Source organism: Mercenaria mercenaria, unplaced genomic scaffold, assembly GCF_021730395.1.
Source record: "Mercenaria mercenaria strain notata unplaced genomic scaffold, MADL_Memer_1 contig_545, whole genome shotgun sequence".
Taxonomy (NCBI): Eukaryota; Metazoa; Mollusca; class Bivalvia; order Venerida; family Veneridae; genus Mercenaria; species Mercenaria mercenaria.
The window spans coordinates 51,512-77,696 of record NW_026463426.1 but is presented as its reverse complement, the minus strand read 5'-3'; the positions used below and the strand labels follow the sequence as shown (position 1 = coordinate 77,696).

Here is a 26,185-nt window from a genome sequence, read left to right as displayed (position 1 = left end):
AACTCCAGTTTTTCACAGGGTCATAAATTTTTTTTTAACACAGCAAGGCCAAAAGTTTCAAAATTAAAAAGATTTTCATTATATGGCATAAATTCCCACTATCAAAAAAAAATCACCCTGTTACAAAACATTCTGAATCAACAATAATAGAAAAAGAGAGTAGTCACCAGACAGAAATAACATGACTTATGAGACCCACAGCAAAACAGTTACCAATTTATAAATGGAAGTGTCTAGACATCCGGTAACCAGAAACCTAGCCGGTGTTCTAGCCAACCGGTAACAGAACGCCTAGCCTATCCATATTTCTATCCTATAGGGTTTTTCTAGGTGTCCGGTAATCAATTTTAAAATATTGTATACGCCTTGCAGGTGAATATTCAAACCTATGCCAAAAATGATACAATAAATTTATTTCCTTACAGTATTCATATATAAAAAGATCGCCGAACAGCTAGAAAAACATTCGCGGAGAGGCTAGTCGTATTGTTGCCGGACAGCTAGAATGCAGGGTAGGCGTCCGGTTACCGGACATCTGCATATTTCCTTTTAAAATACCTTGGCTAGTACTACTACGTGAGAGGGGACTTTTCGAGAAATGATGTGACACAGGCAGGCATCTATAAGTCTGCATCAAATTTATTAATTATCATTTCTACATGTATATTGTATTTTTCCATAATAATGCTTACTATGGACAATGAACTAATTTGATGAATCCTGGTCACCTCGAGTAAGAAGCTGCCTGCCTTCAATAATCTTTGTGATAACCCAACTGGCCATTTTATATTAAATACACAGGCATAGTGGAATCATCTGTGTTTAGTGGCCACAAGATAAATTTCATAAATTTCCCTCGGTATGTTTTGGATTCACTTCCGGGTAAAAAAACCCGACTTATTTCAGTGAAAGTTTCAAATATATTAGAGAACTTCATTAACAACTGTTTATAAATGGTACTTACCAAATCAGTAAACAGTATAACAAGTCTCAGATCCCTTCATCGTTGAACAAAAGGTAGTTAAACAAAAGTGAACTTCACATGCTTCCCTGTTTTACTGTTAAAATCCGAAACCGGAAACATAGCGAAGGGAAAACAACTGATTTTCAACGAAATATTTTGCCTCAGGCGTAATACCACTTTTTTTTTGTACAGGTCTGAAGTCTAAATATTCTTTCTGTAGTAGGCTGTCATCAATCATGTAACAAGCAGTCGTACTTTAACGGTCAAAATTTGCTAATTAAAACATGTGTAAGAAAGCTGCGCGCGTAAACTTGGCGCAACTTTAAACGTCGTTTCTCGATATTACGTCATGCCGCATCCGGACCGGTTTTCAAAGACGACGTCACAAAAAAATGATGGTCGCGCCGGGAATCGAACCCTGACCGCCGCGGCAATAAAGAAGTTTTCCGCTGTCGTTACCAATAACGCAATGGAGGGTTTAGTGTTTTTAAAATGCGCGTTAAATATACAAATTTCATCGTAAAAAATAATTAAAACATCCAATTCTCAAGTGTTTCCGCAACTTTATAGTTTGTCAATATACGTAGCATATACACCACTAATTTCCATATATCTAAAATAATATATGAGCCGTGCCATGATAAAACCAACATAGTGGGTTTGCGACCAGCATGGATCCAGACCAGCCTGCTTTCAAAGCCTATTGGAAATAGAGAAACTGTTAGCGAACAGCATAGATCCTAACCAGACTGCGCGGATGCTCAGGCTGGTCTGGATCCATGCTGGTCGCAAACCCACTATGTTGGCTTTCTCATGACACGGCTCATATATATATTGTTTTTGTTCTTTTCGGACGATCTGGAGGCCAGTGCCTTTTTTAAGTATTCGTTTAAAAAATGCGTTATTTTTCAGATTTATTTTAGCCCCAAGATTGCATATACTTACATTAAAAATAAAATAATTTAATTGTGTCAAATGTTTAATCACCCTTTAAATTTCATCATGTATTACAATATTGCCTGGGGATAAGAAATATCCGGTCAGTGTTGTTTCAAGCTGGATCATAATAAAGATATGTTACCCCACTTACTACAAGTGATAGGCATTTTTATGGTTTTATGGTTTTTGCGTTGTAATATACATATCACTTTCCTTCTTCTGTCTTTATATCGTTTTTTTTCTTTCTCTCGGGGATTTAGTTTTTATGATTTTTACACTCCTGTCATAAATCTTATGACAGACGGAGGAATCAGTACAAACTATTACCAAACCTTAGAATTAACAGTAATAAGTTATCGTAATGGAAATCTTAAAGGGTGGTCTCCACACACCCATCCCCCCCCCCCCCCCCCCCCCCCCCCATTTTTCTCCTCGATAGTGAATGAAATTATGTACGCTTTTTCAAAATTGTTCAAAAACTATCGGGCAGTTTTAATAAACACAGGCGGGCGGAGATAATTTTAACACAACCAATTTTTGCCGCATTTTTGTTGTATATAGAAGCGCTACTTAGAAAACCTGTTAAGTACATCATTTTGCGCCCTGCTGAAGAAAAGACGTTTGTGTTTATATTTGAAGATTTTACAGCTGCAAAATGGAGAAAAACAGAGAACTGAAAAATATACCAGTCAATCGGAAATATCGCCAACTTTAATTTGTGAAATGGCATAATGGTCCGTTGAAAATCGACCGGTGGCGCTTATTTAAAATAACAGACTAAGCTGAGCAATTACTTATTTTTGTACATGTATGGTCCTGAAAGTAAATGTTTGTTTTAGATGTATAGTATGTAACGCTTTTTAAATATGTTAAATACCATATTCATATTACTAAATATTAATTTTATTTGACAATAAATAAAGTATTATATACATATTCGACTTGTTCCGCATTTCATTTTAATATTAAACTTCATTCAAGTATATCGTTTAGTAAACCGTTCGTCTGTAAATGCATCAGATAAAATTATAATGACCAAAGCTATTAGTTATCGATTCACCCCACCCTCACTCCCACCCCCCGTGTTACTACAACAACAACACTTAGTACAGAAATCGACGAATAAGATTATTTGTTCTATTGACTTTTATGATAGGTAAAGCTGTCCCGCTTTATCGGTTTTAAAGATGTTACTAAAAGTTGGTAATGCACAATATCTATTGAATGTATGTATTTTTCCGTATTTTAGGTCAATATAAAATTCTCAACACTTTCAGATTAATAATCAAATTCTACATTATATGACTTTTTATTATTACAAACCTTTTTTGATATAATACTTTGAAAAAATAATACGCATTACAACCGCTTACATTTTAGTCTAGAAAAAAGCGTTTACCATTTCGATTACCAGTACCCATTTTCTAAAGATAAAAGATTGTAATTATTAACTTCATGAATGCTTTTCCGAGATTCCAGTTTTGACCAAATGAATGAATGTGCGTGCCGCCTTATTCATTCTTAAAGGAGCTAGCCTTGGCTACCTAGCTTCTACGAAATAAAACTTCTATCACGAGTTGTTTTTGTCCTTGCAACTTTAATCTCGTTTAACCCCAATGGTATTCATCAAATGAATTTTGCACGATATTTTTTTTTATTTCAAACACTTGCAACATCAACTTTTGGTGACTGACATTCTTGTCGACTATTGGATGAAAGAATGAATGAAATAATAGTTAAATGATGAGTTGTGAAAAAATGATCAATCGAATGAATGAATGAATGAATGAATGAATGAATGAATGATTAATGAACGAACGAACGAATGAATGAATGAACTATTTAACGGCTATTCTGAATTTCTTTTTTCATATTAAGATTACAAAATTTATTAAACTGACTTTTTTGACGTTTCTGAATTTGTTAAAGCAATAAAAGAGTATTTCTTCTGAAGTGTATCATTTAAATCGACATATACTTTATAGGAAGCAACCCGTGTTTCCGATTAATTGAAATGGTTTGTCACAAAAATAATTCATATTGAGAAAAAATCGGTCAAATTCAGTTTATTAGAAATTAAAACATATTAAATCAAATAAGTACATACCCGTGACTTCCTTTCCTTTTGAAATATGCAATATACAGATTATAGCGTGCGGTCACTTAAGCCAGATGTTATCGCCTCGGGAAACATGAACGCGCGAAGCGTTTTCCCCACTGATTGCACGGAAGAAATCATACCTAATATCTATGCATTAAAGATCCCACTTATATTGCGCTAATTTGTATTAATTGGTTTCGTTTCGTTTCGTTTATTTACAGATTGACATGAGTCCCACAATGCGTGGGCAGCATCAGCAGTACATGCATACATGCATACATATTTACATACATACATACATACATACTGTCAGGATACTGGTTATATGACCCAGGGAAGTGCCTACGCCTTTAGTATCTTGAACAATGGTTTGGGTCCAATCGCTAAGGTGACTATGTCTTAGACTAGCTGACAAACGATGTAGAATGTCCTTTGTTAAAACGTAGAGCTGGTGAGACCAAATATCTCATATATAGAATTTTCCTCTGGCTACCTTGCCTAAATGATTCGTGTACCAATGATTCGTAAATGATTTCTTATTATGAGCTAGACAATTTCAGGGATCAGGCAAAGCACTAAATGTTTCAAACTAACAATCTACAATTAAAAATGATTAGCCCAAACTCCTATAGGCTGGAGACTCTATACTTGACTGGTCTTTTTGTTGAAGTTCCTGTCAGACAATGTCTTTGAATCAACAACATACGAGTCCTATCGCATAGATGCTCGGCCTCTGTCCTCTCAACTCTATATGATTGCCCTGACTCCTGGATGCTCAGCACCTATATGCTATCATATGTAGCATTCAACTACCATATAGGTATATCCCCGATGCCTTGGCTGTACTTCGCCAATAATGCTGAACCGTCTATAAGCTGGAACTCTCCTACTATCTCAGTAGATTACCAAACTCTGGGTCTCTGTCTCAGCTTCCCGATGCTCAGCCTATATATGCTATCGTCTATAGCATTCAACTACTAAGGTAAAACTCCTATGCGCTGGCCCTATAGCTCGAAACCTGGTTGAAATTCTGCAACACTTCTTTAGTCTACGAACTTCCAAAGTCTTCTTTTTAATAATTTATCCGCCCTGACAGGGTAACTGCAATAGTCTCCTTATCAAGGTACTGAGATAAATTATTAGTTGAATCCTCGATGTGTCTTCTTCGACCGCTGGATACCGATTGAGCTCTCTGTCATCCATCTACCTATTTATACCCCAGCAGACGTGCTACTTTTAGAACTTGTTTCTGATTGGTCCAAATTTAAACATAAAGGTTTACAACGAGTACTTGATCTATCAAATATCTGGTCCCCTTTAACTTTTGTATATGACATAATGTGCGAAGCTGGGACCCAGCCATCTACATAATGAACCCAAATCAGCCACAAATCACCCAAATTCTATTAATTACAGCAATTCAACAAAAATTATAGCAATTACAACATGAAAAAGGAGTCAAGCACTATCTGTGCTTATGTGTTACGTTATCAATATACTAAATATACAAATTATTCTGACACATACATACATATATATATATAACATATACTACGTAAGTATACATGCAGAAAACAGTTTAAATACAGTAATAAATGGGAAAACGACTACCTTCACTATCTGTGAAAAAAGGGGAATATAAAATTAAAAAAAAAAGAAAAAAAATATTTTACTGGTAATGTGATATTAAAAGAGAATTGTATTGTTTTCAAAATGTACAAATTATTTAAATCCCGTATTTCTGGCATATACGGGAATAATACGGAATTGTATACCAAGCATATACGGGACATATACGTCCCGTATTTTCGAAATATACAAATTATATAAATCCCGTATTTCTGGCATATACGAGAAATATACGGAGTTGTATACGAAGAATATACGGGAAATTTAATCCCTGTATTTTCGAAATATACAAACTATACATATCCTGTATATCCAGAATATACGGGAAATATATGGGGGTTGTATATGAGACATATACGGGAAGTATACGTCCCGTATTTTCGTAATATACGGATTTATGTATTCCCGTACACCAGACATATACGGGAATATAAGGTGTTGTAAAGGGCCTCCGTGGCCGAGTGGTTAAGGTCGCTGACTTCAAATCACTTGCCCCTCATCGATGTGGGTTCGAGCCTCACTTGGGGCGTTGAATTCTTCACGTGAGGAAGCCATCCAGCTGGCTTTCGGAAGGTCGGTGGTTCTACCCAGGTGCCCGCTCGTGATGAAATAATGCACGGAGGGGCACCTGGGGTCTTCCTCCACCATCAAAGCTGGAAAGTCGCCATATGACCTAAAAGTGTCGGTGCGACGTTAAACCCAAAACAAAAAAAAAAAAAAAAAAAAAAAAAAGGTGTTGTATATGACCAGAATAACCCTTTTTAGAACTTCCCGTATTTCAGTAATATACGGGGTATTGTATACTAAGAATTCCGTATTTCATAGTATACGGAAATCCGTATTTTATTAGTAAACGGACTATTAAATATACAAGCCCCGTACACGCCCGTATTTTAGTTTTCTCGTATTTCTTCCCGTATACGGGTAATATACGGGATCCCGTACACTCCCGTATATTAACTCTTTTTTCACAGTGTATAAAAGGCAAGCAATTCATGACGAAAACAAATATACATCTTTGTCCTGGTAACTATCCGAGAGACAGACATACAGACAGCAAGAACCTCAATGCATGTGTATTATTTAGCTTTTTAAAAATGGTTAGTGTTCATTAAATGAATGAAATGATATTACTGCTACATTATTCGCTTTCGTTACGAACATATTTCCCTCAACGTTTGAAAAATCCTAAATGTATCTATTAGCAATATGAAATTCATTGCGAAAATTCAAAAAGGTGTGTCTGTATAGTTTGTTTCGGATAAATAGTTAAATCAAAAAAAAAAATAGTTAATTCGAAAACCAAATCGAAAGTCAGTGAATGTAGCTCTATATTATATGGGTGATTATATAATATGGACAAATAATATAAAACAAAATCATTGTTCCGAAATATGACAAGAAACAGACGTCTTTTGTAAATCTACAATGTGTTGCCTACTTTCAGAAAAGACTTTTACTGAAATGCTTTTCAGAGTATCTAAAATTGAATATAACGATCTTTATTGCTCCTTAACGATATATCTTTTTCATTTTGGATTAAATACTTTAGACATGATAACGTTTAGAGACCTTCTCACTTAACACTGAATTAGTTTAATTAAAACTTAGATGGAAACTGCATATTTTAACCGTTTAATTCCTTTGCTTATACGTAAATACAACACAAAACATATAATGTAATTTATAATGTTTAATTATCATAACACTTTGTTTGTCTTGGCAACATTGACATAAGCTTTCAAATATTTAAAACTTTCAAATTTTATAACATTTGTCATGTGATCTGAACAAGTCTTAAATGTAGAGGATATACACTTTCATAATAACATTGCAATATGTGACGCATGTATGCAGTCGGAGCCTATTTTCCAATAAGAGCTTGATTCTCGTGGGATGTACAAGATTGTGCACATCCTGGAGAAAAGTCTTTTGTCTCACAAAACGTGGCATTACAGTGAATGTTGAGACCTTCTCTGTTTGAGAAATACACAAAGTCTTGGAACACGAATCTCGTCTCGTGTGTTGACTGGGACATAATATGAGTATTACTGTCTACTTCGCATCTTAAATTAAAAGAAGAAATATTTTTGTCAATATCCGTTTTAGGCAATGCATTAAGTGTATATTAATGAATTTCAAATGATTTTACCTAAAGATATTCAATGTTCATCTTTTACAAAATATGTTATCTTTAGATATTTACTTCAAATGTATAAAATCCTCATTAAATATATGTATCCTTACTTAATATATTAATTAAGTTTGGTAATATCACTTACTCATAATTAAAATGTCATGAAGTAGCAGTTAATTATTTATTAGTGTAGTACACATTTATACTGTGTTTATTTTTAAACTTAATGCATACTAATTTTAATACACTTAAACCTGATAATTTAATGTTTTCGTAAACTATATGACGTAATTATTCATTTTTAGATATGGAATTTAGATCTAATATACCTTCAATGAAGTAGTTATTTCGCGATTTATCTTTTGTCTTATATTTACTAAATCAATTTTGTATACACATCTTTTCTTTAAGCAACAGTTACTGATGATACAATAATAAGATAATGCAACTTTTCATTTAAATTTATAGTTTTACAGTGGTATTCATTTTATGTTCAAAGCATGACATGTTTGAATATAAAGATTAATATTATATCAATAATTGAAATTAAGTTTACCCATCCTTGATTATGTAGTACACCATATTTGCTGCAGCCTCCGTCGGTTTCGTGTAACACGTATGCAACCTCATTTTAATATTCCAGTCGTTTGCCGTTGTGAAAACCTTGACATAGACGTCATCACCAACATTCGTTTGTACAGGATTTCCAGGAAGCTGATTCATAAAGCTCGGATCTTTGAAGAATGTCAAATTTATACTGTAATGACCAGATACTACAGAATGATGTGATTCGACGTTGTGATGCACGTGCGATGACGTAGCCTCATTACGACTGATGTCACACTCAACACCGTATTTCCATTTGTACTGTCGGATGATGAATGGATGTATAGGGTCGGAGATTGCATAGAATAATTCATTTTCGTATAATATCGTGTTGCCTGATATCTGTAATAAATAAAATATAAAAGATGAAGATGATACATGTATATCTGAAGGAGCAGTGAATGTTGAAAGCATGAACTTACTATTAAGCGGTGAGGTAAACAACAGAACCTATGTATAGAACGGATAAGAACGGATATATAAAAACCTAATTGTACTGTCATCTAAGTAGCCATTGTTCTGACGTCAGTCTGACAGTCTCCAATAAAACGAACATATCTGATATGACAACTTGAAATATGCAGCTATCACACGTTTCCACCTCGGATCAATACGCTGTTTGCATTATGAATAAGAATGTAAGCATTGTACTGTTTACAATATGTTATTAATAAGATTCTTGAATTGTTTGCCGAGATGACCGAATACCAGATCCACCAATGTAAATGATTTTATCTAACAATAATTGTTCTATAGTAAACATGCACGCATACATAGATGCACAGTAACGTGTTTCATTTTGGACAGTGAATTAGGTTGTAATTTGTCGGATTAAAATCTAGAAATTACATTATTCGTTTCCATAGTTTTCTAGCAATCTGTAATACGCTAAAATGTATGAACGCATACACTTTAGCGTATTGGAAATGATTTAAATAAAAAGACAACTTTAGACAAATTATGCACAATTTCTAACTTTGAACTTTGAAATCATGCATGTCTGAAAATGATTTACTATCAACCCTTAATATTACTTTATAAAAATACTTAAAAGATTTACGTTGAAGTGACAATTTTTCTATTTAGCTGTATGATATTTTCATTCAACCAAGAATCCCGAAGACGTCTGAAAAATCACAGGGCAGATTTAAAACCTTTAAACGCACGCTTCGTTTCACAAAATCTACTACATATCTGTTTGTGTAGTGCTATATTTTATAAAACATCCGATTAACACCTAGAAAAGCTACGTTGAAAGGTTATTTCTTCTCTCAAATTTCCTTCACCAGTGTCGGTTTCAGTTGATTTTCGAGTGTAAAATTAAAGCCTTTTTTTTATTTAGTTATATTTATCTTTCTTGTGTGTGTGTGTGTGTGTGTGTGTGCGTGTGCGTGTGCGTGTGTGTTGTTGTTGTTGTTGTTTTTCAAATAACACAGAATGTGCAGTTTTTTTTAAATGGTAAGTTGTTTATTGTTAATAGGGTCGATATCTATATTTTCCCACTTGTACGAACATCACGATTTTATATTCAATTTGATAGTCTAAACGGTTCACCATATCTACATTCGTACATGTAAGAAAAAACACAAAAAAGATAAAAATAACTAAACAGAAAAGCAGCTTTCATTAAAGACTGTGGAAAAGGTCGGGCTAGTGTTCCATGTCAGTTAGCCATCAACTAATTTCATCGAGTTTGCGAGCAAAATAGCTGAAAATTTAAAAGTAAACACTACAATACAAAGTAAATACATTCTAATGATCCGTGCTCTACTTTTTTTAGCAGCATACTGTATAACGGGTTATATTCACGGAGGTTTAATTTTCGCTTTATTCGCGGTCAACATTGACAGCGCTATTTTTTGTTACCCAAACATACACATTTCCCCAAGGGAAAGCGATAACATGGTGATCTAGTATTTTATCAGTAATTGTTTCGAACCTATAAATAAAGAAATTATGCAAATGAGAAATAAAGTGAAAAACATTGTATTGTTATGTAGCAATTGTCCTTGACTAATTGATTTTTGACAATTGCAGTTGCCTTTTAATTTTGTTGGGCCAGACAAAGTTATCAAAGGCGGCCTTTTAATACCGCACTTCACTTTATGTAGCCAATTTCCCATAATATCCAACATTTTCGTAGACTACAATACAAGTAACACCAAAAACATAAGAACCAAATGTGACAAAAGTTATCAGCAAAAACATGTTCGTAAGAAAAGACGGAAATTGTATGTGTCAAATCAGTCAAATAATAAGCTTAGCAGACGCAATGAGATAATGTTATTTCTGTTCATTGTCATCGTAATTACTGAAACAAATATAAAGACGGGGAATGTATGTTTATTTATTTATTTATTTATTTGGGTTTTACGGCGCACCACACAGTATAGGTTATATGGGGCCAAACAGGACTACAAATTTTGGTTCCACATCTCATTTACATCGGGGGAATTGTATGAGTACGTCATAAGGAGCTACTTACCATGTCTTTCGATACGTGATTAAATATTAGTATAACAGTGGTTAGATTATTTCAATGCATTAAAGAACTAAATTTCGCACAAGTGTTGAATCATTACTAGTATCATACGCTCTATTCAGACGACAGCGACAGACTTACTTGTGTGTTTGCTATTACTTGCATGTCTAGGAAGAGTGACCTCATTTTCTTTTGTCTACAACTAAGGTTTATAATTCGCGGTCGAAGTAGTTTCCGCAAAATAAAGACACCGTGAATTCAAAACTCTTAAAAAACGCGAACATCTGGCATCGTGAATATATCCCACTATACAGTACCTATGATCATGGATGGCAGCTCGATTTTTCGCCTCTTCTACCGACCTGGACATTGTTTATAGCAAAGAATCACCGGTGCTGACGCAAAGAAACCGATATAGCAGATTTCGCAAAGGGTCCGCCGATATGGTTATGCACCGTCTTTTGGCTAGAAGCATTGTTATCAAATATTTATCATCAGCCATTTATCATGGCGCGTCAGCCTTCCGTTGAAAACATTTCTCTTGACTCTACCGGACAAGGGTAAGATCACAAGAAGAGTGATTTTACGAAGCCATAAGATGATACTCAAATTATTGATTTTAGGTGAATGTTATAATAAGATTAAGACGATACAAAGTGATTTTAGGTAACAGAATTTAAAATTCCAACAATTTCTACCATCCTTTCTAAGCGTATAATCAAATTTCACTTACACTCGAACGCAAACGAAATATGTTTAAATATATCTGCATCGATCTTGAAACGGTTTAATACATATCAGAAAAGTTATTTTGACAATTAGTCAGTTGATCTGATTTTTCAGGTAAAAACTAATATCTTAACAAATTTTGTGTCGTTTTGCGTCTTCCATTTTCACTGGGAGTTTCTGTAATCATGCGTTTCTTTTTGAAGAAAGTTTGAGAAAGTTAGCGAGGATAATAGTGATATTTTTTGATAAAATCCTATGTATAACTAGAATTATTAAGAGTCAAATTTCGTTTGTATTTTAAAGCATGTCAGTGTAGATCTAGTATTTAGCATAGTGTTTATCAAATTGATTTAAGAAATCATTTGTTATATTGGCCGTTTCACGAGAAATCCTGTATTAGTGACATGATATGAATATTGCATGATAAGTTATTTAAAATACTGGAAATCATCATTTTTCTTATGTTCATGCAGAAACTAGAAACAAGTATATTCCAATACAGTTATGTAAGGAAAATCAAATGCTACCATATTTTACCAATAAATGTTGTTTTTTATGTTGTCATGGCAACGGAAATTTCAAATCACGATGAAAATATAGAGATGTGTAGATAAAAAGCCCGTGACTGCACCCAAATCATACAGTTAAGTTAAAATAATTTTAAAATGTTCCTAAATATTCAAACTATGATGTTTAGTTAGTGATATGCAAGATTTGTTGCATTTATGCTTGAAACAAACACGCTATGCCCGCCGATGTCATAACGTCAAGTCTACAAATGCTCTAGGTGACTTACTTAAAATCATTGTAACTTTGGAAATAGAAAAGATAATAACTTCACATTTTAGATTTGAAAGTTAAAAGAATTTTGTTTATAATTATTTTGTTATCTCAATTTTGATGTTTCATCACTAAAACATGTTTTAATCTCATGCAGTGTGTGAGAATGAGACCAGAAAAAGTTTTTGGTCACTTTATATTAACTCATGTAATATTCGTTCAACGTATATTGCGTTTCAAGATATAAGATACACACCCGTTCGGCTGTAACGCAGTCTCTGAATCCCTGAAGGAATACTAGCTGATCTCCTACCAGTTTCCCTCGACAAGTGTTGTCACCAAAGTAAATTTGATCGGACTTTATCTCCGGATATAGCTGTGTAAGTATCGACATGTCCAGGGATATATTCCACCCTAAACTTGTGCATCTTGGATGGATGGCATCTTCCAGTCGAACTTCGTAATGAAAAATAAAGTAATGTTAAACTTTCTATAACAATACGCAAGTCTGAAATGCGCATTAAGAACACGTTTGAAATAAAAACCCAGCTTGTTTACAGTGACAGATGTTCTTCAACATATCTTGTCAGCAAGCTGATGAAGTATTATCTCTTGTTGACTATATTTTATGATGATAATCTTATTGAAGAGTATTTTAATGTTGTATAATTAAGGTCGCTTAAGGCATATCTGGCTGCGAAATGTATGCGCACTGTTATTTTCAAAACAATAAACTGCAGAAGTATTAACTACACGTATTATATAAACAAACCAAATCCCGCTACCGTATAGAATATCTGTCTTGTGCTGCTAGTTTGTGTCAATGTAGAAAATGTTGATATTTTACTTCTTGTACATGGTCTGCAGAAGTTGTTCTGTTAGTAAGGTTCGATATACATGCTGTCGATGTTGCAGACGATAGCACAGTTGAGTTGCAGTTGTAGCATCGCATTCACAGTTATACCAGAACCAGCTTGAAGGGCCAATGTAGGGATAATGCTATTTTTTGTATTAACGTCAGAAGCCCGTGGGATTGCTTGTAGCCAAGACTGAAGGTCGAGGTCACAAACATATCCCAAGGGCTTCTGCAGACTTTAATACACAAACCAAACGTGTACTGTCGCTATTCTTGCAAAAAAAAAAACAAAAAAAAACAACAACATTACACGACAACTAAATGTATTGTTTTCATATTTGATGACTTTACGATTCCGGTTCACTTTCAATTAACATTCTGTTGTATTTGGAAACGGTAAACATGTTTTAAATATCCATAACCAGTCCACAGAAATAAACAACACTTCCAAAAGCATGTTATGAAGGTTTTAAATCGATTACTTTTATCTGTCATTATTACAAATAAACGATTACCCATATTTTCGCATATCACTTAAATATTTGGTAAACAGGAACGCGATTTCAAAAGTAATAACGGATGAGTACAAACGAAATTAAAACCTTTCAAATGTTTCATCCAAATTCTTCGCGAAATTAGATAAAAGCATTCCGACTAATACGTACAAAAACATTAGAATGATTCATAAAAATAAATAATTGCATAAGTTACACGCAATTCTTATACATTCATGGTTATCAATAAAAATTAATCAACTCTGACTTTTAAAGGGGTGAAACAAGGGTTGGAGCGAGTACGTACATTTTTAGGGGCAGTGCGTTTGGGTTTGGTAACTGATACAGCAAAACATACTATGGACTAAATTGCATGTTTTCTGCTACAAGTTAGAAGAGATTATTTTGGAAGAATCAAGACGCAGATGCCAGATGTCAACCTGCGCAGAAGTACATATACATCCCTTACAAAGCAATTCAAATATAGAAAAAATCATGTAATAGTACGTGAATTGTCTTGTTTGTACACGATTTTTCTCCAGTTAATACCTGAGCGGATACAGTGAAAATTAAACTTAAAAAGTACATAATTAATACAAACCAAAGCGGGTCATTGTAGTAACTCTCAGTCTGGTGCTACTTGCTTGTGTCGATGTGGTAGCTGCAGAAATTGTACTTCTTGTTTGTGTCGAAGTTGTAGCTGTAGATGATGTACTGCTTGTTTGTGTCGAAGTGGTAGCTGCATGCACTGTAGTTCTTGTTTGTGTCGATGCGGAAACTGCAGGTATTGTATTGCTTGTTTGTGGTGGTTTTAAAGCTGCAGTCGTTGTGTTTGTTCTGTTTGTCACAGTGGTAGCTGCAGGCGTTATGCTGCTTGTCTGTGACGGTGTGATAGCTGGAGTTGTTAAAGCATATGACGTTAAGGGCACCGTTGAGGATGTTGAATCATGTTTACATACAAAACTCCCGTTGGTATTACTACATATATCTCCATTTTCACATGGATTGCGAGTATCTCTACACTCGTCAATATCGCTTTCGCAATATCTGCCTTCCCATCCTTGCGTGCATTTGCAGCTAAAAGATCCAGCCTTATTGTCACAGGTTCCATTATTTATACAGGGGGAACTTTTGCATTCATTTACGTCTGTCTCACAGTGGTTGCCATTCCAGTTTGAAGAGCAGATGCAGGTGTACCCACCGTTTGTGTTAGAACATGTTCCGTTATTCTTGCATGGGGAACTACTGCATTCGTCCACATCGCTGTCACAGTTTTTGCCGGACCAGTTTGGAGGACAAATGCAGGTATATCCGCCGTCAAGGTTATAACACGTTGAATTATGTTTGCAGAGTGAATTATTGCATTCGTTTATATCAACAGTGCAGTTTTGTCCTTTCCATTCTACAGGGCAATGACATGAATAATGTCCTACCGTATTGATGCAAGAGCCTTCATTTTGACACGGGTGAAACGTATCGCATTCATCGACATCAACAGTGCAGTTTTGTCCTTTCCATTCTACAGGGCAATAGCATGTATACTTTCCTACCGTATTGATGCACGAGCCTTCATTTTGACACGGGTGAAACGTATCGCATTCATCGACATCAACAGTGCAGTTTTGTCCCTGCCATTCTACAGGGCAATGACATGTATAATTTCCTACCGTGTTGACGCATGAGCCTTCATTCTGACACGGTTGAAACGTTTCGCATTCATCGACATCAACAGAACAGTTTCGTCCTATCCATTCTACAGGGCAATGACATGTATAATTTCCTACCGTGTTGACGCATGAGCCTTTATTGTGACACGGGTGAAACGTATCACATTCATCGACATCAGAAGAACAGTTTTGCCCTTGCCATTCTACAGGGCAATGACATGTATAATTTCCTACCGTGTTGACGCATGAGCCTTTATTGTGACACGGTTGAAACGTTTCGCATTCATCGACATCAACAGAACAGTTTCGTCCTTTCCATTCTACAGGGCAATGACATGTATAATTTCCTACCGTGTTGACGCATGAGCCTTTATTATGACACGGTTGAAACGTTTCGCATTCATCGACATCAACAGAACAGTTTCGTCCTTTCCATTCTACAGGGCAATGACATGTATAATTTCCTACCGTGTTGACGCATGAGCCTTCATTCTGACACGGATGAAACATATCACATTCATCCACATCAACAGAACAGTTTTGTCCTTTCCATCCGACAGGACAATGACATGTATAATTTCCTACCTTGTTGACGTATGAGCCTTCATTCTGACACGGATGAGACATATCATATTCATTGACATCAGCGGAACAGTTTCGCCCTTTCCATCCGACAGGACAATGACATGTATAATGTCCTACCGTGTTTACGCATGAGCCTTTATTTTGACACGGGTGAAACGTTTCGCATTCATCGACATCAACAGAACAGTTTTGTCCTTTCCATTCTAAAGGGCACTGACATGTATAATTTCCTACCGTGTTGACGCATGAGCCTTTATTTTGACACGGATGAAACGTATCACATTCATCGACATCAGAAGAACAGTTTTGTCCTTTCCATTCTAAAGGGCACTGACATGTATAATTTCCTACCGTGTTGACGCATGAGCCTTTATTTTGACACGGATGAAACGTATCACATTCATCGACATCAGAAGAACAGTTTTGTCCTTTCCATTCTAAAGGGCACTGACATGTATAATTTCCTACCGTGTTGACGCATGAACCTTTATTCTGGCACGGATTTAGCACATCACACTCATTCACATCCACGGAGCAGTTTTGCCCCGTCCATCCTGCAGTACAGTCGCACTTATATCCTCCGTCTGCGTTTTTGCATTTACCACCGTTTTTGCAAGGATGAAGAGTAGCACATTCATTTATGTCAGTCAAGCAGTTCTTTCCTGTCCATCCTGCGGAACACTGGCACGTATATGCTCCTTTGCTATTGATACAAGTTCCATTGTGCAAACATGGATGGTAGTTACACTCATCTAAATCAATGCTACAGTTCTTGCCAGTCCAGCCATTGTTACATGAACATATATAATTTCCATTTTTGTTACTGCAGTTTCCATGAACACAAGGATGAATTTCTTTACATACACCTGTATGATGCCGACATCGACTTTTAGGATCCCAGCCCTTGAGGCAATCACATCGGTATCTTTTAGGATAATGTAGGTTTACACATGTGCCGTTGTTTGCACACGTAACTATGGAACATTCGTCAAAATCATTTTCACAATGTTTACCTGTATACCCTTGATAACAATTGCATTTATAACTTCCGATTGTATTACTGCATGATCCATTTTTGCAGGGATTACTTTTACATTCGTCAATATCATTTTCACAGTGTTTTCCTGCCCAACCAGCGCCGCAAGCACAACTGTAACTGCCGACAGAATTCGTACAATTGTTACTATGTCGACTACATATCTGAAAATGCAGTTAATTGCTTTATGAAGTATACATTTAATTAATATTGAAGTTATTTAATATATTAGGAATAAAATATGAGATTCGAAGTAAGCAATAAAAATGGTAAACAGAATACACCGGAAAATACAGCGGAAAAATATACCTAGTTTTAAATGAAGTTTGAATAAGGTACTTGTATATAATAAACAGAGGTTATTTGAAGATGTATTTGTTTGTTGTGTGTGTGTTGATTTGCCAGCAGTTGCAAATGATTAAAAATGTTTGAAGTGGAGAGGGGTTTAAAACTTTAATAAACGATTACATTAGCGAGTTATTACAATAATAAAGATTGCGGTAACTATCACAGAATACAATAAGGAATATTTTAAGGCATTCCGACTGGATGGGGATAGTGAGCTATATAAATAGATGAAACGGATAAAATAAATAAAAAAAAACAACAAGAGCTTTGCAAAGTGGGGCGATATACGACCGAAGTTCTAGGAGGAAGTAAAAATTAAAGTTTTTCTCGAGTGTGTATAATGGAGGTGGATGTACTGTTGCAGTGGGTGAGATGAATGGAGGTTTAGTTTGACAGCGGTCATGGAATACTAAAGAACAATATGTTTTTTTTTTATATTTCAATCTTGAGATTGGGCTTGGGGCGGGGGTAATGTGTATGTTTGTACGTGGGGTGGCGGCGTCGAATAATGTAGACTGATGCACTCCTGATATCACCTTATCGTCACCCACCTTTATTCAATTTTAAAGCATTGAGTACATGCCTTTTGGTACGTGTACCACCCTTTATATGGATATTTAAAACATGTAGACCATTTCCAAGAACAACAGAATGGTACATAAAAGTTGTACTGAAATCGTAAAGACAGTACTTAATGCATTTAGTCTTCGTGTGATAAATGCAAGAATAGCGAAGCGAAATGCACGTTAGTTTCATGTATTAACGTCTGCAGAAGCCCTTTAGATAAGTTGGTGACCCCGACCATCTGTCTTTGTAACTATGCACATCTGTGGGATTCTGTAGACCTTAATACACAAAAAACGTACATTATCCCTACATCTATCCAACCACAAGTTTTAAAGCTCTGTTTTTTTTTGTTTTTTTTTTCTTTAGTATGGTACAATTACCTTAACTGCCTTTTCTCATTACCAAAACAGTTCAAAACATCGTGTGTGAAATGGTACCGGTACATGCCAAGTTTCGTGTATTTTGTTTTTCACCAAAGCCTAATACCGCTCCGTGGAATGTTAATAAAGGTGGGTATATATCCGTCAAAATTTATTCTTGCATAAAACCTTTTCATTTTGCCTATTTCGGTCAAAACAGAGAAAAAACGTATACAAACAAGATTTTCGTGAGCAACCGCTGTTGATAACGTTTTGGATATGCTGTTACGAGTCAAGCATAAGGAAATAATGGATCTCGAGTCAATTTCGACCGAAGTCGAAATGCAAGAGATTTTTGAAATCTTTTTAAATTCCTTTTTATTTATTACAAAATATCATTTTTTAACCTAACTACTACATCTTGTAATAAGTGCTACCTCTATTGATACGCGGCTGCGTTGACGTTCCGTATTATTGTATTATTACGTATATTTGACTCAAAGTAAGTTAACATGCAACGATTTAACCCCTGGCAATGATATACAAATAGCATTCACAAAAATACAATTTCGTGTTTTAAAATTTATTTGAGTCGAGAAAGTTGACATGCTATAAGTACCGCACAGTACATCTAGAGCACGAAATTGGCGCAATTTCGTGACATACGTTGCATTTGTTACAAGCATAACTCCAAGTAACATAACGCAACATTAAGTAACATGAATCTGTTACTGCCCCACTTCTGACTGATTTAAGAAATGGACTATTAAAAGACACCTATTATCAAACAAACGTAACATAAGTAACATCCATGTAACATCCGTGTTCTTCTGAAGACGTATTTCGGCCAAATGTAAGAAATGTGGTATAACATGTGTAACATTCTCACTGCAAATTGGCGGCTCTTCTCAGACACACCTAGCATAAGTAACATCCATGTAACATCCTTGTAACATCCTTGTTACATCTATATAACACTACGTAAGACGTATTTCGGCCAAATTTAATAAATGAGGTGTAACATGCGTAAAACTTTGACTACAAAAAGACGCCTCTTCTCAGACACACGTAACATAAGTAACATCCATGTAACATCCTCCTTACATGTTTTTCTTTGGTTTCTAATACATTCAAAACGCTTCAAAAACATTAGATAATATTAAAGACAAATCGTATTTAAATACAACTACGTGTTAACTGTGACATTTATAAGACAGAGGAAAAGTACTAGTTCAACCAACTCGTGTTGTTTTCATTGAACCGTATTAAAAAAGAAATTGAATACAGTATTAGAATATTTTTACTGATCTGTGAATCGAACTCCCGACGAAAGATTATAAAACGAATACCGTTACCGCTCGGTCAACGAGGAATTAGTCTTTGCATCGTAAATGTAGTACATTGTCTTAAATATAAGCTATTAATTTGTTTGTTCACATTTCAAAGCGCCTTATTACTGTGCGATACAGTTTGATTACTACAGTATACATATCGCACAGTAATAAGGCGCTTTGAAATGTAAACAAACAAAGCAATAGCATAAATTAAAGTCATTACACAACTTTTACGTTGACAATAGTAATCCTCGTTGGTCTAGCGGTATTGGTATCCGTCTTATACTTTTTTTTCTCGGGAGTTCGATTCCGGACCCGTAAAACATATTTTAAAAACTGTATTTTATAATTTCTTTTTTTTTAATAATACGATTCAACGAAAACAACACAAGTTTGTTAATCTAGTACTTACTTGTTCACTAATTTGTATATGTCGTTGTTAACACGTAATCATGTTTAAATATGCTCCATCTTTAATATGATCTAATGTTTTTGAGGCTTTTGTGAACGAATTAGAATCCAGGCAAAAAACAGACTTACACAAAGTAATATAAATAAATTAGATGCAAAGTAAACAAGAGGGTCATGATGACGTTGGATCGCTCACCAGAGTAATATGAGCTACATGTTTCAAATGTCAAACTGATGATTTTTAGATTTTTTTTGGAAGATTTTCTGATGTACAATAAAGTAACCCCTGGGGCGGGGCCAAGTTTACCCCGGGGGTCATGAATGGAACAAAGTTTGTAGAAGTCTACTAGGCAATGTAACATATCAAATATCTAAGATCTAGGCCTTCTAGTTTATTTTTAGCAAATTTATGAAGATTTCCCTACATACAATCAAGTAACCCCTGGGGGTCCAGATTTGAATTTTTTTTGTAGAAGTCTACTAGGCAATGCTACACATCAAATATCTAAGATCTAGGCCTTCTGGTTTATTTTTAGAATTTTTTTGAAGATTTTCCTATGTAAAATCAAGTGACCCCATGGGGCGGGGTCATGATTTGAAACTTTTTTGTAGAAGTCTACTAGGCAATGCTACACGTCAAATATCTAAGATCTAGGCCTTTTGGTTTATTTTTAGAAAATTTATCAAGATTTTCCTATGTAAAATCAAGTGACCCCTGGGCCGGGGTCAATTTTGACCCAGGGGGTCATGATTTGAACAAATTTTGTAGAGGTCCATTAGGCAATGCTACATGTCAAATATCTAAGCTGTAGGCCTTCTGGTTTATTTTTTAGAAAAAATTTGAAGATTTTCCTATGTAAAATCAAGTGACCCCTGGGGTGGGGTCAATTTTTATCCCGGGGTCATGATTTGAACAAATTTTGTAGAGATCTACTAGGCAATGCTACATGTAAAATATCTAAGCTCTAGGCCTTCTGAATTATTTTTAGAATTTTTTTTGAAGATTTTCCTATGTAAAACCAAGTGACCCCTGGGGCGGGGTCAATTTTGACCCCAGGGTCATGATTTGAACAACTTTAGTAGAGGTTCATTAGGCAATGCTACATGTGAAATATCTAAGCTCTAGGGCTTCTGGTTTTTGAGAAGAAGATTTTTAAAGATTTTCCTATGTAAAATCAAGTGACCCCTGGGGCGGGGTCAATTTTGACCCCGGGGTCAGGATTTGAACAAACTTGGTAGAGGTCTACTAGGCAATGCTTCACACCAAATATCTAAGCTCTAGGGCTTCTGGTTTTTGAGAAGAAGATTTTTAAAGTTTTTCCTTTCGGTTGTCATGGCAACCAGAGTTCTGCAACGGACGGACGGACGACGGACGACGGACGGACGGACGCTGGACGGTGAGCGATCACAATAGCTCACCCCGAGCACTTTGTGCTCTGGTGAGCTAAAAAAACATGACGGATGCAAGGTTCGAACCATCTAAACTATCACTACAAAATGATTACATGTCAATCAACTCAACCTACTGCTCCATCAAGACAACTATTGATCTTACTTCCAATATATTTTGATTGCTAAGTACTGATTGTTTATTTACATGTCGGTAAAAATAAAAACGCCATAATACTATGCGGTACTTATAGGTCATACGTGTTTACACGTTTTCAAACCAAATTTTCTCTACTTGCAAAATGACCTTTCTACTTTTTGATTATGTTTTAGCTAGAGCTCACGTTTTTGTTATACAAGACACATTAAAATATGGAACTCTGAGTTAAGGTAGGCATTTCAATGACCTTGACCTTAAATGTAAACAAATATTGCGGCCGTCGATTGAAAGTAGAAAGTGCAATTCGCTTGAAAATTCATAATAAAAATTATTTTTAATTAAAAATAATTTGATTTATTTATTTCGAGAAATGTTTTGTTTGTTGTCATAGAAACGTATCCAATCAGCTGTCAATCTGGTTCCCGATTTTGTAGTCCTTTATTTATAGCACTAACCATTCAACCGAGAGCCAGTCGTCTAAAATAACAGTATAAAACCGAAAATCACGTGCAGTCTGTCTCACTTACGCTGTTTCTTTTGACAAGTCACGCCGATAAATTCTTTAGAGTAAATAGTACGTACTTTAACTGGTAGTAAGATGCCACGTGGAAGAGTACGGCAACGAGGAGGCAGGGCTCGAGGTAGAGCGCATGGCAGGGGTATGCCAAGACCCCAAGACAACGACGCCAACCCGGTACCAGTGGCAAATCAGCCGGAGAACCGCCCGAATACACGCGGACAGAAGAGGAGGGCCGATGACCTTGGTCAGGAGAATAGAAGCCCACAACGTGGTCCGGCGGCACAGGCGTTAGGGGACGAAGAGTTTGATGAAGGGGACAACCAGCTCCTGCAAGGAGAAAAAGGTGGGTCAGTTATTGATTTTGAACGTATTTTACTTGATTCAGGTGTTCTCCCTTCAGATAACAGCAGAAACCCATGTAGTCCGTTAGGTTTGAGTAAAAATGCGAATACGGGGTGTGGCATCGCTCGTAATAATTTTGTTTCCCTGCCTCCTAGTCAACCTAATGAGTCAACTTTGCATGTGTCAGATTCGGGGCGAAGTTTTCCGTCCGTCCGTTTGGCAAACGACGACCTGTCAGCTCACGTACCCTCTACACTTAAACAACAGATCTGTCGAGGGGAATATATTAATCTCGCTTTACTCTTAAAAGGGGCTGTTGAATTGTCTGACTATTGCACAGGTAACATTTTCAAACTGTCGTCAGACGGTCATATTGAGGCGTCACAGCAAGTGTGCAAAGACAAAATAATGACCATAGAAAAATGGACGAACGCTTTTATCATTTACGCATCCATTTATTTACAAACACACAGTGACAAAGTCCATGAATTACTTCATTACATGTTCAATATTCGGGATTGTGCTATGCGCCAGGGGGGAAATGGGTGGAGAGATTACGATGAGCAGTTTCGAATCCGCCAAGCCTTAACATCCGGCTCCTGGTCACAAATGAATAATGAACTCTGACGGCGCTGCATACAAGTTAAGGATGAGCAGACGTCAAATAATACTAGGTTAAATCCTGGAAAGTACACTTGTAATGATTTCAATATGGGTAACTGCAACTGGCCTAACTGCAAATACGCACATGTATGCTCAAAATGCCGTGCACGACACCCAGAGGTTGCTTGTTTTCAGTCAAGATCCTTTGTTCAAGCTCAAAACTCAAAAGCTCAGCCTAATTTTCGTGGCAGAGGCTTCCGCCGACCCTTTAGAAGACCAAGAGGAGGTAACCCGAGAAATCAATAGGCCTAAGGTCATTACGCCCTTGATTAAGGCATCAGATCAGCCGCATAACTTGGATGTTGTAAATTTAGCAAAATCCCCTGTCAAAATTGAGGCTATTAGGCGCTATTCTCGTCTGTACGACCCCAACGAATCAAAGTTTTTAATAAATGGTTTTACTCAAGGATTTCCAATCCAATATACAGGTCCCAGGTTAGCACGAGATGCAAACAATCTACGTTCTTCGACATTAAACCCAGATATCATAAAAAATCAAATTAATAAAGAAATAGAGGCAGGCAGGGTTGCAGGTCCATTCATTCACCGCCCGCTTAAAAATCTAATCGTGTCACCGATTGGCCTTGTTCCAAAAAAAGCTCCTGGGGAATTCCGCATGATTCACCATTTGTCATACCCCTCTGGCGGTTCAATCAATGATCATATTGACCCGGCTTTATGCACGGTCCAATACACTAGTTTTGATGAAGCGGTTAAACTGGTTCAAAATTTAGGACGAAACTGCAAGCTTTTTAAGTCCGATATAAAAAGTGCATATCGCTTAATTCCAATCCGGCCGTCAGATTTCGAACTGCTAGGTTTTTGCTATAATGGCTATTTTTATTTTGATAAGGCCCTTCCTTTCGGAGCGTCGATTAGTTGTATTACATTCGAAAGGTTTTCTAGATTTCTTGAGTTCTGTGTCAAGCTTAAGTTAAAAAACGGAAATTTAATTCACTATCTTGATGATTTTTTGGGGGGAGACAAGTCGTTAGAATCATGCACTCGAGCATTAGAAATTTTCAAAAACACAATGTCAGAACTTGGTGTACCTCTAGCTCTCGAAAAAACGGAAGGCCCGACAGAAGTTTTAATATTCTTAGGATTAGAACTCGATTCAATCAATATGACGGTGAGAATCCCAATGCCAAAAATTCAAACGGTTGTTCAAACAATTAAAGAAATACTTTCACGGAAAAAAACAACACTTAAGAAAATGCAGTCTCTCATAGGGTCTCTGAATTTTTGTTGCAGGGCAATAGTTGTGGGCAGGCCATTTATTCGCCGCCTAATAAACTCTATTTGCGGCCTTACAAAGCCTTATCATCATATCCGGGTAAATGAAGAAATAAAACTGGACTTAAAAATGTGGTTAACTCTGCTTCAGAATTTCAACGGCATTTCCATTTTTCATGATCAGTATTGGGTCACAAATGAAGACGCACAATTGTACACTGATAGCGCGGCGGGCACGGAGTTAGGATTCGGGATTTACTTTCAAGGTCACTGGTGTCACGCGAAATGGCCAATCACGTGGCGTGCACGTGGTCTTACGTCCGATATAACAGTTCTAGAGTTGTTCCCCATTTTGGTTGCTATATTTATTTGGGGAAAAGATCTAAAAAATAAGAAGATCAAATTTAACTGCGATAATATGGCAGTAGTTCAGATCTTGAACAAATTATCTTCTAAGTCGGAAAAAGTCATGTGCATTGTAAGAATCTTAACGTTAAGATGTTTTAACCTTAACATCGTACTTAAGGCAGTTCATGTCCCAGGTCATTCTAACAACGTTTGTGATGCTTTGTCTCGCTTTCAGCTGGACAGGTTTCGGAAGCTAGCTCCAGACGCAGACCAGTGTCCTCACCCGGTACCAGATTTCCTTTGGGACATCTTCAGTTTAGAGCTAAACAGCTCCTTTTTTCAGGAATCGCAGTAAACTCTAGACTGACGTATAATACAGCTTTAAGAACCTTTGAGAAATTCAGGCAGTCTTATAATCTTCCAAAGTGTTGGCCTCTACCTGAAGAACACATTATGTTATTTACTGCATTCTGTTTCGAAATGAAGTTGTCACCAAAAACTATTACGACGTATATAGCAGGTTTAAATTATTTTCATAAACTGTTCGGATATTATAATATATCCGGGGTCTTTGCTATTAACAAACTGTTGGAGGGTTGCCATAGGAACCGCATAACGCAAGATAATCGAACTCCTCTGACTTTACCAATCTTGATTGATATATGCAGAAAACTCCCTCACATTTGTTTTAGTGATTATGAATCAAAATTGTTTAATTCATTATTTACCCTGGCCTACTTTGGACTTTTTAGGTTAGCGAATTAGTTTCTCCGTGTAAAGGATTATCAGAGGTTTCGCTTCAGTTATCTGACTTGTCCCGGATAGGAAGTCAGTACGCTATAATTAAGCTTCGTCATTCTAAAACAAATCAAAGAGGTAAAGTGGTTACATTAAAAATACCCAGAGAATCAGGTTCTGTCTGCGCAGTACAATCACTACTTGAATTCTTAGCGGTGAGACCAAAACAGGTTGGAATATTGTACTGTCATCAAGACGGCAACCCCGTTACGAGGTCACAATTCTCCGCTGTATTGTCAAAATGCGTTGGAAAGTGTCAAATTCCCGGTACTTTTCGATCACATAGTTTTAGAATCGGTCGGGCTACTGATTTAGCATCTCAAGGTTTTCCACCAGAAGTTATTATGAAATTGGGTAGATGGACATCAAACTGTTATAAATTATATATCCGCTATCAGAAATAAGTCAGGGCACACAACTCTATCACTCTTGATTCAATAAATATACTTGTTTCCCAAGTACGGCATTTGCGTGGCCTTTGTGTACTTACGAAATATACAGTACAATCTCTTTAAAACTATCCTGCTATTAAGCAAAAACCTCTTTAGAACAACATTCAAACTTCCTCAGGCTGTAACATACCGTCAAAATTACTTCCTCAGGGCAACAACCTTTACATAATAAGTCAATATTTGTATTTCCCAAACGGTGTTACTTTATACTAGGGGTTGCACTGTACTTATTTCATTTTCGCTCTAGCGTCAA

At 36.2% G+C, this 26,185-nt stretch overlaps 1 protein-coding gene across 1 annotated transcript in view; it reads right to left on the bottom strand.

The window, feature by feature from the left end:
* Positions 1–7,351: 7,351 nt before the first annotated feature.
* Positions 7,352–26,185, bottom strand: part of LOC128554579 (neurogenic locus notch homolog protein 1-like) — a 57,398-nt gene continuing 38,564 nt past the window's right edge. Inside the window, exons 13-16 of the mRNA XM_053535846.1 lie at positions 14,319–17,169; positions 12,624–12,823; positions 8,327–8,718; positions 7,352–7,699 (exon numbers count right to left, since the gene is read on the bottom strand). Of these exons, the coding sequence (XP_053391821.1) occupies positions 7,498–7,699; positions 8,327–8,718; positions 12,624–12,823; positions 14,319–17,169 (3,645 nt within the window). The 3' untranslated portion in view covers positions 7,352–7,497. The remainder of the gene's footprint in view (positions 7,700–8,326; positions 8,719–12,623; positions 12,824–14,318; positions 17,170–26,185) is intronic.